General features: G+C 40.4%; 1 protein-coding gene across 1 annotated transcript in view; it reads right to left on the reverse strand.

The window, feature by feature from the left end:
- Positions 1-2,645: 2,645 nt before the first annotated feature.
- LOC141902217 (forkhead box protein P1-like) overlaps positions 2,646-13,601 on the reverse strand; it is a 34,570-nt gene continuing 23,614 nt past the window's right edge. Inside the window, exons 11-14 of the mRNA XM_074789859.1 lie at positions 11,482-11,633; positions 6,517-6,586; positions 3,655-3,788; positions 2,646-3,020 (exon numbers count right to left, since the gene is read on the reverse strand). Coding sequence (XP_074645960.1) covers positions 2,681-3,020; positions 3,655-3,788; positions 6,517-6,586; positions 11,482-11,633 — 696 coding nt within the window. The 3' untranslated portion in view covers positions 2,646-2,680. The remainder of the gene's footprint in view (positions 3,021-3,654; positions 3,789-6,516; positions 6,587-11,481; positions 11,634-13,601) is intronic.

The following is a 13,601-nucleotide window of genomic DNA, read 5'->3' on the forward strand; positions in this document are numbered from 1 at the left end:
TACTATAAAACGTGGCTGGCTGGTTGACTGACGGTGCTACCTTTGTTGTTGGTGATACATTTTTCAACGATCAGACAGATTTTCCAAACGACGACAATGACAACAATGAATATGAAATAAAAATGAGGCGCACAACTCGATTTACGCGGCGAAAAATAAGCGATACAAAATGCAAAATCGTCTTCACCCAGGTCCGGGGAAAGATCGAAAAAATCTTACTGGCAATTTTTTTCTTATCGAATTCAAAATTCGCGGTTACCTTCGCATTTATTGCACTAAAACAAATTCTCGATAAAAAAATCCAATTGACAAATTTTTCCAAACGGAGTTTCGTTGTGAGACAGATTTGAGGGGGGGAACGGACTTAATTCAAGGACGAGTTTAATCGGTAATGGGTTCAATATAGATAGATACATCAACACAGTAATTAATCGTGATATGTTTGTAAAACTAAAGAGCTGCAAAATAATAAAATGCAGTCTCTCTATCTCGCGTATTGGAAGATCGCTACGTTCAGCATCTAGTCACACGCAAGTAAAGCTTACGCGCACTTTTTTCAGCCGTTGCGAGAAAGAGATCAAATATCAAATACTAAAAAAAAAAGATAGATCCGTTAAATTTTTTTTCGACACAGTTTACTAGACTTGCCTCGGATCGCGCCCGTTTTCTCCGGAGGGGGGCAGACGGGAATTCGAGCAGGAAAATCTTTTGAACATTTCGTCATCCGGCGCGAGCGATAATCCGAGGTAAATCCGTCGCAAGCAGTCTAATACACCAACTTATTCGTTGTCGCGGGTTCCATGATTTTGAAATCTTCCTTTGAATTTTCCTTTCGACTGAAATTCCGAATGAAAATTCTTGAAGCGCGAAACGGATCGTTGCTTTTTTAGTATCAAACGATAGAATTTCAATCGGGTTTACCCTGATGGTTAGATCGATGTGATCAGATGGCGTGCACGTCCTGCAGGCCTCGATTAAGAAGTTAAGTGAGTCCCAATTCGCCCGTTTAGTACAACGCATGCGGGACTGGGGCCTGGACACAGTTGCACAGCTGTGAGTTAAGCGCATAACTTAGATTTAAAAAATTTACTTTCTACCACGTGCAAACCTAACAAAAATTCAATGAAAATACATTTCCTTACCGCGCCAAATTCATCATAATACCAAGTCTTTTTGCGCCTTTACTTGAAAATGGGTAACTCACCATGATTTTTCGTTTTGCGAAACTTGCCCCTGGATTTAAGTCAAACTCACAATTGCGGAAACAGTCAGATCAAATCATGTCTCCGATCCAGAACAGGTTACCCGGTTTTTTTCCAATCGTACTTAGGCGTACTTTTGTAAACGCAATCGATACACTGAAAATGCCTCGGTATGTTCCACTCTACTTGAAAAAGGGGATACTCAACCTATTCAACAAAATTGACACCCAGTATTATTAACTCAGCGTTAGTCGATAACCGGCGCCAGTTATCTCTATCGTTATTCAATTTCGTCCTTCCAAATCGATTCGAAACCACGCGAGAAACGAAAAACCCGCCGACACTCGACGACGCTTTTCGTAAACGTATACGTGTATATACACGCGCACGCCCGTCGCAAAAACGCGCGGACAGGCGACTCCCGTATAACGACGGATTCGAAAAGTGTAAAAATCACTTTCGTTTTAGTCAGCATGTTCGATATCTTCTCCGTAAAACACACACGCGACGACGTTACAGTCGACGGACGATAATAAAAGGGGGCAGCAGCTGTTCTATGGAAACTCAACGAAATACAGCAGAATTCATAAATATATATATATATATATATATCGTATAAATGGTATAAGTACCGTACTCGGCTAAACGACCAGTGTGGGGGTTGTTTTTTTTTTCGCGCGCGGCGTATCGTGTCGCGGGAACAGCATTCGAGGTAACCCGCGGACGCCTATATCTGACACACATACACACACACACACACACACACACACACACACACATATTGATTAATAATCACGTCGATTAATTAAAAAGATGTGTTTCGATACCCGTGTTTTTCACTCGGTTAAGAATGAACGAATGGCAAGCGATGATTATTATTGCTAAGTATCACTAGTCAGTGTACGGTCCCGTTATCGCGTGCTGTTCTCCTGTCGTATTTCCCTAAAACACGCGCGCGTGCGTACAACAGCTCGAACTCTGCTTTTTTCCTCGTTACACATGTATAGACACTACCGTGTGCGGCCGTTCGCGTTCGCGCCCCCGCATTCCAGGTTTTCGCGGCAACAGCGAACAAGTGGCGGATCCGGAGACCAGTTTCGAAGAACTTGTCGCGTCCCAAAACCGCACTAAGATGTCCACGAAGGCAATATAAGGTGTACTAACGCACTAAACACCGAAGCGCGAGATTCGCATTTACTACCGCTAGGTGGCGTATCCGGCGAAGATAAATATTGTACGACTGATTTCCGATACGCGAGACTTGCTCGTATTCATCTGCTCTACTCATGTCCATTTAGATCCGAAATATTCAACGTACGTAGTAAACTACACAACAAACGACCACATCGGCGCCCTCTATACAGCCGCAACATTACTAATCCGAGATTGATTCAACCGACGCGATAACACGCGTAGCAGCATGCGCGCGCTCACGCGACGACGATTTCGTGGAATGTGTGTCTGCGCTACAATAATCACTAACTGGTCGCGACCGGTGTCGAGAACGTCTGCGGCGCGAACGACGACGACGACGCCATCGTTAAACTCGCGTCGTTTTCGGCGAATTCGCGCTTCGGACTTTCCGACGACGATGGCAGCGACCTCGAACTTTCCGCGATATTCGTACCGGCGTCATTGTCATGGTAACTGTCATTCGCGACGACGACGACGGTCGGAGAACAACCCGACGAACGGTCGTGCCGCGGCGAACTTTCATCGCTCGGTTCGCGTTTCGCGTCGGCCGATGATTCGTCCGATTCGTGATTCACTTGCATCGTCGTCTCGTAGCAGATTTCTTGTTTTATCGTAAAATCCGTACTGAAAACCAAAGAATGGAAATATGATTTATGATCTTACTATTCGCTATTTTCTTGTGCCCTTTTTAAATTACATTCGCAGTATATTACAGGGTGCTTTTCCCACCCGCAACTCATAAGACAGCAGTCCGCGAGATTCAAGTTGCAATCACACGGAGACAATTCGGCCCGGACCAAATTGGTACGGATCAGGCTCGAGCCAAACTTTGGCCCATGCCAAATTCATATGTAAACCACTCACTCGATACTTAACAATGCTAAAATAAAGCGAAGTGAGTCACTTCTGGAACCAGTTGCAATTCAAATGCAAACATGTCTCGTGCTAAAATTTGGCTTGAGCCTGGTCCGACGTTTTGGTCGGGCCAATTTGGTACCCGTATGAACAGTTTTTCCAGGCTAAAAATGCTCGCGTGATAGCTGTTATTCGCTTGAATATCCCTCAAGTGCTCGGAAATTTTATGATGAAGCACAGCAATTCCAAAGTTTCCAGACCCTCAGTTCGGCCGTATTGGAAGCTTGACTTTTTTTAGGGAAGTCATATACAACTGAGAATGGAAGAGAATGGCAGGGATAGAGGCATGAAGTGAGGTAAGGAAGGGTAAGAGAAGGGTAGAGGAATGATCAATTGAAATTACCTATTTTCAGCTGTTTCCTGTACATTGCTATCGTCTTTTCGACTCATCGATAAATCTTCTACCATCATTTCGTCTTGTGATATCGCCGCGCCCGCCTGACTCAACATCGATAGGTTGCTTTCGGCGAGAGCTGCCTGTTAGAATGAAACAAATAATCAAATTACATATTACGCAACCAGAAAGTTTCCGCGATGAACCGCACGAAGTCCACCGGGAGCCACCCTTCGAACACAGTTTTCTCAGAGAAAACCAAATCATGGCTTCTTCACGTACTACAGGAGCCACCCTTATCAAATATATACATGAAAACCCATTGAAGACAAGGCTTAAGACATGCTAATATTTTTTGTTTTGTTAAAAGTTTTTCGACTTTTTCTGAATAATTATTTTTGACTTTATGTTTATTTACTGTTTTATCCATCTCCTAACTTTCAATTTAGCAAAAATGAGATAAAAGAGCTAATCAACTATTACTGTATCTGTTAACCCTTCCCCTTCACGTAGCTTTGAATCTATGTCCTCAAATTATTCAGTCTGTAAATACGTTTTTCCATGTGAATGTGGATTTTTTGTATTTTTGCATTCTCTTTTTTCCTCTAAATAAATACTTATCATTATATAAATAAACCCCGTGCAAAAATAACGCGTGGCCAAATTAAGCGATGAATAACCGCGTTGAAAACAGCAACGAAAATCGTGCTACAGTTTCGACGTTTTGAATAATTGAAATTTCCGATTAACGCGCAACTTTATAGGATGTTCCCTTCCGATAATATTCGCGAAATATCCGCGTTTATCGCGTCGATATCGTCATTTACAAAACACACTCACCGGGGAAACCTTTGTTTCTAGGTTTTCAGAACGATAACAATAGATTGAACGGTATCTAAACAGCATTCTGTTTACTGTTACATGAATTCTATTCAGAATTGAAATTGCTTTTTTATGAATAATAATACGTGATAAATCAATTTCACAACATATACAAACATTCGCCCTTATGTAGGTGTCAATTTGTATTCTGGAGGAACCTACACTCTCAGACATTCATTTTTTGAAAGTGTGCTGATCGAATGTCCTGTGTTTATAGTCCATTTCGATCAAAAGTCTCGGGTGAAAACCTGAACACAAAATGTGAAGCGTGGTTAATCACTTTTTCGAAAAACGTGCCGATAATATGACTAATTTCTGATGTTTGTAGTTCATTTTCAAATAAAAATGTCTCAGGTGAAGTCACACATGTGAAGTGTGGATGATCAGTTTTTGAAAGTTTGCTGATAAAATGTCTAATGTCTGGTGTTAGTAGTTCATTTTCATGTCTCAGGTGAAGTTCCGAACACAAGTGAAGTGGTGGACGAACACCTTTTGAGAATGGTGTTTGTAGTTCATTTTCAAAGCGACTTGACGCTACAGCTGTCTATGTTCTGAGGTCGCATACAATAAAAGTAGGTTTAGTGCACTTATCAAACATTTGCAATATCAGGTTTGTATTGTACTGTAAGTTCAGGGATAATGATATATATATATATATATATATATAGTGAACAGGACTCCAAACAACATTTACATAAGTGTAGTTTTACATTACACATTCTACATATATAATGTAACAGCACTCGGGAATTCAAAATTAGCCATGATAAAGTTTTATTGCATTTTAACCGCAGTAGATTTGAAATCAACTGAGCTGATTTAACTGTATCACTATTGCATTACCACCAACCGGTGATCGATGCTCATTCCAATTCCACAGTTGTGTGGGATTAATTTGACTCTGGAACCAATTCCACAGTTGTGTGGGATTAATTTGACTCTGGATCCAGTTCCACAGTTGTGTGAGTTTAATTTGACTCTGGATCCAATTCCACAGTTGTGTGGGATTAATTTGATTCTGGATCCTGTTCCACAGTTGTGTGGGTTTAATTTGATTCTGGATCCAGTTCCACAGTTTTGTAGGTTTAATTTGACTCTGGATCCAGTTCCACAGTTATGTGGCTTAAATTTGACTCTGGATCCAATTCCACAGTTGTGTTGGGTTTCATTTGACTCTGAATCCAGTTCCACAGTTGTGTGGGTTTAATTTGATTCTGGATCCAGTTCCACAGTTTTGTAGGTTTAATTTGACTCTGGATCCAGTTCCACAGTTGTGTGGCTTAAATTTGACTCTGGATCCAATTCCACAGTTGTGTTGGGTTTCATTTGACTCTGAATCCAGTTCCACAGTTGTGTGGGTTTAATTTGATTCTGGATCCAGTTCCACAGTTTTGTAGGTTTAATTTGACTCTGGATACAATTCCACAGTTGTGCGGGTTTAATTTGATTCTGGATCCAGTTCCACAGTTTTGTAGGTTTAATTTGACTCTGGATACAATTCCACAGTTGTGCGGGTTTAATTTGATTCTGGATCCAGTTCCACAGTTTTGTAGGTTTAATTTGACTCTGGATCCAGTTCCACAGTTGTGTGGGTCTAATTTAACTCTGAATCCTGTTTAACAGTTGTGTAGGTCTAATTTAACTCTGAATCCAGTTCCACAGTTGTGTGGGTCTAATTCAACTCTGAATCCTGTTTAACAGTTGTGTAGGTCTAATTTAACTCTGAATCCAGTTTAATAGTTGTGTGGGTCCTTATTTAATTCTGAATCAAGTTTAACAGTTGTGTAGGTTTAATTTGATTCTGAATCCAGTTAAACAGTTGTGTGGGTCTAATCTGACTATGAATCCAGTTTCACAGTTACTTAGGTCCACACTGATAATGATAATAAAAAAATTTACCAATTCATATGTTGTGCCATAATCATTGCGCTTTCAATAAACAGCATCAGGCGAACAGGTTAATTCTACGTTATCGAAATGTCCACTTACCCTCAGACTAGCGTTCAAGCTTTCTCCGTAAAGAGTTGGTGACGGCATCGAAGTACTTTTCATCGACACTCTGAAAAATCGACACGTACAGAATTCATTCTCGAAACTATCGCGATATCGATGACGAAATGATTAATGAACAGGTGACGTTTTGATCGTAAGAATATCGAACGACCCGCTGTCTACACTAGAGGCGTTTTCAATGCGTTTTTCGATAAATCGATATTCATTTCAATCCAGGTAACCCTAGAACTGCTCAGTTGTAAATCTAAAATCAGCCAATACCAGTCTAAAGTTGTTGGATTGGCTATAGAACTAAAATAAGCTTAAACTGATCTTAAATTGTAAGATTGGTTACAGAACCAGTGAACTTAAATCGGTCTTAAGTTGATTGGTTATAAAACCGAAATGGGTTTAGACTAGTCTTGTTGTTAGCTCGGATTTAGAACCTCAATGAGCTTAGACGGATGTTAAATTGGCTATAATAGAACTAAAATTAGCTTAGACTGGTCACAAATCTAAGCCCTGACATCTGGACTGCGGTTTCACATTCCCCAGTCGAGTTCATTTCCAATGTCTTAAACCTAGGCACAAATATTTACCACCAATTATCTGAGATTTATCAAACCTCTAGCGTAGTTATAGGGGGCGCTACTTCGAGCGGTTTTATAGGATTATGAAATTATCAAATTTTTGAATTGTGATTCATGATAACAAGAGAAACACTCAGAAGCCGCGATCACACGGAGTCAGTTTGGCGCGGATCAGACCCGAGTCAAATTTGGCCTGTGCATGATAAGAGAGTGCGCTCTCACACCAACCACTCACACAAGCAGGTGACAGCACACTCAATAATTTGACCCGCGCTAAAATTTAGCTCGAGCCTTGTCCGACATTTTGGTTGGGCCAGCACGGGTCCGTTCGGGCATCCGTGTGAATGGTCGTCGCCGGGCCTAACGTCGTGCGATCGCGGCTATTAAGCCATGCGAAATCAAAACTACATGCACACCGACGGTTAAAAATGTCTCCTATCATCCGGACCTGCTCGATGAACGCAAGCCGAGGAGTTTGACGATGGATGTTACTTCGACAGGTCGGTCAACACCTGTTCAAGATCGGAGAGTCCTCATTGACGAGGTCGAAATATTCGATGAACAGCTGCCGCGCGCACACAAGTAGGTGTCAGTTTTCTCAGCACCGAGAGCTAAGAGTTCAAGAGTAATTGTGTGAATAATTCCTTGAAGTCGGTCTCGGATTCAAGGTCAAGTAACAGGAATAGTACATTTTTGTCGATTTCGGTGTGAAAAGTGAGGTAAACGATAGCGCACTTTTTCGAGTACTACGCAGGCACGCGAGTCAGTGACTCCTTGAGTGAGCTCTCAGTGGCTCCCACGGTCGATTCAACGACAGCTTGTTAACCCGTTCGAAAAGTCGAAATTCAACACCCATTTTTTTTCTGGCTCCGGTTTCAGCTGTGCATTGCTTGGTAGATCTACAGGGGTCCAGTTCCATAGTTGCGAGTTAAGATTTAATTCTGAGTTAACTAATTGAAAATGAACTAATTTTAACTCGGAGTTAACTCTAACTCGCAACTGTGGAACTGGGTCCTGCTGTGCAATGCTCGCATCAAACTCACTAGAATCGTAATATTTTGGCTCCAAATTACTTAAGAAAATTACATGTATACATATCACCTCTATTCTATTCTATTCTATAGGGGCATTTTTGTTTCTTTTTAAGTTTTATAAGTCATTTATCACTAATTATTAATTTCCTTAACTCTTGTAGCCTTCAATACATACCAATCGCTTGGCAGAGAAACAAACTATTCTACTCTATTCTATTCACTCAGCTTAGAGGTATTTAAAGTGCCAAGTATACTTTTGTCCCGCGGCTGAAAAATCGATTATTTCAAACCCCGAAGCATATATTTGCTAACTAAAGAATATTTATTTTTGCTTTTTGTGTAGTCAGAAAATCTATAATGCCTCAAACGACATTTCAACTAACTAATCGATAAAAATATACGTCGTGGAAACTAGAAAACAATTTGATTAACAAGGATAACTATATCATCGATAAAAATCTGAAATCTAATTAATTAGCCAAGCTTTTTATATACTTCAAATACATGGAAACTACGTGAAATGTACAGAACCGGTACCAAATTCATTGTTCAAATGGTTGAACGCCTCAGGCAGCCGTCGTCAAGTCGAACATGTAGACAGGAGCTCGGGAATCCACAAAGATAAGGGGTTTATACTGGTATCAATTTGTTCAGTAGAACCAAAATGGACTTAAGACTAGTCTTCGAGTTGTAAGATTGGTTATAGAACCGAAATCGGATTAGGACGGTCTCGAAGTTGTAAGATTGGGTTTAGAATCGAAATGGGTTTAGACTGGTCATAAGTTGTTACATTGGGTATAGAACCAAAGTGGGTTTAGACTTGTTTTAAGGAGCCGAAATCGGCTAAGACCGGTCAAAATCCATTTCAAATCGAGATAGAATCTCGCACTTTTTAGCAACTGCACTTATTGAAAATTGCAGCAATTCCAAGTAAGATTGTTCCTTGTCTATGAAACTGGACCCAGTTTCATGATAAGTGAAGCAGTTGAAATAGTTGAATTCCACTTTCGTTAGTAATCAGTCCACGCTAAACTCTCACAAATCCTAAATCTACGAGCAAATACTACACTATATCAACACGATCAGTGCATTCTACATCCTCCAAATACAAAGGCCATACTTCGGTTTTCGTTACTGAGTTTACTAGTCCGTATCAGAACCTTATGTCAGTTAGTTTGAACTTAAGTCCCCATACGGCGAACCACACAACTGTGGCCGTAATATGGGGCGTTCCATTATCAATTCTGACCACAACTAATTAACTTAAGAACGAAAACCGAAGTTTGCTGAGGAGGAGAGCCACCCTCGGAATATCAAACACGTCTAAAACTATCGTCAATTTCAATTCGTTAGTCTAACACGCATCGAGAAACCTCCGGCCGGAATATCTCTACAGAGTAAACACTATAGACTCGGTGTTCAAATCGGATAGCTTTCGACCGTAGAAAATGTGTCGCGACTATCAGAGCAAGAAGATGACCATCGGTTAAAACACTATATCCGCGTTGTGACGATAATATGAAGAGAATCCAACAATAATAACGAAAACAAAAATAATAAATATCAAAAATGCCAAAATAATAACAAAAAAAAAATAATAATAAACATAAAAAATCCCAAAATAATAACGAAAAAAAAATAAAAATATTAAAAATCTACAATAACGAAAAAAAAAAAAATAAATATTGAAAATCCACAATAACGAAAAAAAATAATAAATACTAAAAATTTCACAATAAAAACAAAAATAAAATGGATAACAAATATTAAATTCTGAAAATACTTGGTCGAGCTTGTAGTTTATTAGACATTTCGACTTCGACTTCGATTTCTAATAGTCATCTTCAGGAATACCGAGGAATACTCAGTATTCCCGAAGACGACAATTAGAATATAGTCGAAACGTCGAATAAACTACTAGAGCTCGAGGAAACATTTTCGGACTTGAAATAAAATATTTTTTTCATTATTCAGATATTTCAACGAACATCCGAGAGTCGAACAGTGATCTCCCCGGCTTTCACAAGATCCGACTTGAACCGCGAGTCTACCGTACAGAACAATCCATGCATAAATATCTATATCTATATATATATATATATATATCGGCATATCTCGATCGGCTACGTAAGAATGCGAATAGAATTTCATCGACGGTTTTTTTCATTTCTTTCGAAATTCGCCAAAAAAATCATTCGCCTAATTTTCGCTACTCGTCGGTTTTGCACAGTAATGAAATAGGTCAGCGCAGGCCTAGGCTACGTAAGTTCATGCAACGAGGAACCGACCATTCCACCAGATGGCGCCGAGAGAAATAGTTTTCCACTAAGACGGCAGTATCATCTATCATACAGAATGTTTATAACTATGCCAAATGCACTCTTGATTTGAACAACAAACTACATAAAAACGTTCATAAAAGATTAACTTTCTTAGAATTTTTTTTCAAACAATTTTTAAACTTTAACGCCACCTGGTGGATCATTGACAGCCACAGCAGCGAGCAGGACTCACTTGTTCAAAGGTGTTCACCAATCTTTGAGCAGGTTTGGGTTCCGCAGCACAGGACTTCAGATAAGACCGATCAATCCAAATTCAGACGATATTGGCAAGTACTATAGGAATGTATGTGAAGGAAATGCGCAATTTTTGGGTATGCTCTGCGCATTTGCTAGGCTCAGTCGGCTCCGTAATGATGACTTGGTCGCAAACCATAAGTTGGAGGCTATAGAACCAAAATTGGTTTAGATTTTGACTACGCAACAGGGCTCTTAGGGGCTTTATTCCGAGACTGGTCGTGATTATTTAAGATTAGCTACGTGCCAAAATGAGCAGAGCCGAGATCAGTTTCATGACAGAATTTCCAACTACTGTCCGTATTGAAAACACAAGGCAAAAGAAAAAATTTTGAATTCGAATGAAACTACTGGGGCTGGTTCCTCAGTTGAGACTTAAGTCCGAAAATGGTCTTAAATTTCAAGACTGGTCCTAAGTTGTTAGATTGGTTATAGAACTAAGATGGTCTTAAATTGGTCTTAAGTCTAAGCCATGACTATGGAACTGGGCCCTGGGGCCGGTTGCATAGTCATGGCTTAGACCTAAGACCAGTCTAAGACCAACTTAGTTCTATAGCCAATCTAACATCTTAAGACCAGTCTTAAGATTTAAGACTACTTTTGGACTTAAGTCACGACTGTGCAACAGGCCCCTGGAAATTGGTCTTATCCGAAGTTTCAACCGTGGAACCGGATGTGCCGGATGTCTGCTGGTCGGGTGCGCGGTTCCCCGTGTGGGTACACGTATCTACGGTTCATACACTAACAAATAAATGTGCTTACTGTGCGTCCGATTCGTGGTATTTACGCGGACGGCCGCGCGTCAAGTGACGTCGTCTGACGAACTCCACGTCGTCGACCATCCAAAACGAACCGAAATCGTCTTCGTATCTTACGAAACATTTATGCAGGGACAAATTGGTGCGAATAGCGTTCTGAACGGTGTGCGCGCGTGTGTGCGTGTGTGCAGAGGTTGAACGAACGAACGAACGGACGGACGAACGGACGGGATACGCACGAACGCGTTGAGTGTATGTGCGAGATATAACAGAGCGCGCGAGAGAGAGAGAGAGAGAAAGAGAGAAAGAAAGAAAAAAAACAAGAGTCAAAAACCGGTGTTAAAGCAACGAAGCTTATAGTAAAAAAAAAATTAAAAGACATACCCGCCGACTTTCTGCGGACGTCGCTTGTAAAATTCCACCTCGTCGACGGTCCACACTGCCCCTTTGACATTTTCAACGCGCATAAAGCATTTGTGAAGACTAAGGTTGTGTCGGACCGCGTTCTATATCAAAATGAATGAACATACAAAAGGCAAATGCGTTATTTTGTCTAATCTAGAAAGCGAAAACTCTGCGTTTTTGGTTTTTCTCCCGCATCCGGTCGGATGCCCGTGTCTCCAGAACCTAAAAGCGAGAAATCTTGTCGATTAGTCGGGTGATCATTTTTTGTCCGATCCCGCTAACTTCATGCCGCTACTGATAACTAAATAAAATAGGTATGGATCCATGTACGGCGAGCTGTGAAAGTAGGGTAGGTAGGTATGCAGATAGGTAGGTAGGTATCTAGGTAGGCACAGAGGGAACTGGCAACAAACCTGCGCACTCAGGCTAGTGTGGCAGGATTTCGTGCTACAGCCGAGTCATGAGATGCCATCAGGTTCGAATCCCTGCCGAGGAAGGATGTGTGAAATCAGGTACGTAGATAGGCAGTTAGGGTAAGGTAGGTAAATAGGTAAACAGGTAGGATAATTGGTGTCTGGGGATCCTTCCTCGAGGAAATTTGGAATTTTCAAAGATATTTTTCAACATTTGGAGCAATTCAAGACCTGAAAACGTTTATTTCATTTACTTATCAGTCAGCAAAAAATGTTTAATGAGGGGAGGGTTTAATGTACGACGAGCCCTTAACATAAATTCTAACAGCCAAACTTGGTTCTGACTTCACTAACAATGATGACGATTCAATGAAATATTGATTAGACCGGAATATATTTGATATCTGTAATTGTAGTAGTTTTCACAAAAATGAGAGCGATTTGATACCGAAAATTGTAGTTCAATTGGAAAACGAACTAGAAATTATTCTGACTTTCGGAATTTTTGATATTTTTGAGAGTGGTTGAGCTCTTTAAAAAGCCCTGATTAAGAGAATGAAAGACACCGTGGCAAGTGAGTATCTGGATCCGACCCCGCTGTCGTCCTCCCCCAGCAGGAATTCGAACCTTATGGCATCGAGATTCGCCACGTTACGAAACCCTGACACACTAGACCGAATGCGCAGCTTAGATGATTTCATTATAAGCCAATCAGAAATCCTGTCACGTTCTCTTTTCATTGGGTTTTTTCGTTTATAGTTTATTCACAAAATTTGCCTCAGCGATAAAACAACGAGCAATCTGATTGGTCAACCGCAAGTTTAGTTTTTGTGCGGTAAACCTGCGCACCCCGGTCTAGTGTGGTAGGGTTTTGTGCCGTGGCAGCGTCTGCCGAGTAAAAATCGTTCTCCGTCGTAAAAGTACGTCGACGACGTATTTTCAAGTTATCCAGTTTTTTTCCTGGTCTATATCGACACATGAAATTCAATAATACGTGTAAATAATTTTCAACTCAACGAGTGTCATGTACATAAAAAACGAGGCATACATATCATTTCATCGTCATATCATATCAAATCATACAGCAAAAACATGCACGAAAAACCATTCAATGTAATATTCATATATATATATATATATATATATATATATATATATATATATATATATATATATATATATATATATATAACTTCAGATGAAAATTCAAATCAGGTGTATAGACAGACCTTGCTTGCTGATATTCCATAGTTATCGGGTTGGTTTCAGTTTGACTCGCGAGTCAAAATACGTTGTTCAGCGCGTT

The sequence above is a fragment of the Tubulanus polymorphus genome, chromosome 3, assembly GCF_964204645.1.
Source record: "Tubulanus polymorphus chromosome 3, tnTubPoly1.2, whole genome shotgun sequence".
NCBI lineage: Eukaryota > Metazoa > Nemertea > Palaeonemertea > Tubulaniformes > Tubulanidae > Tubulanus > Tubulanus polymorphus.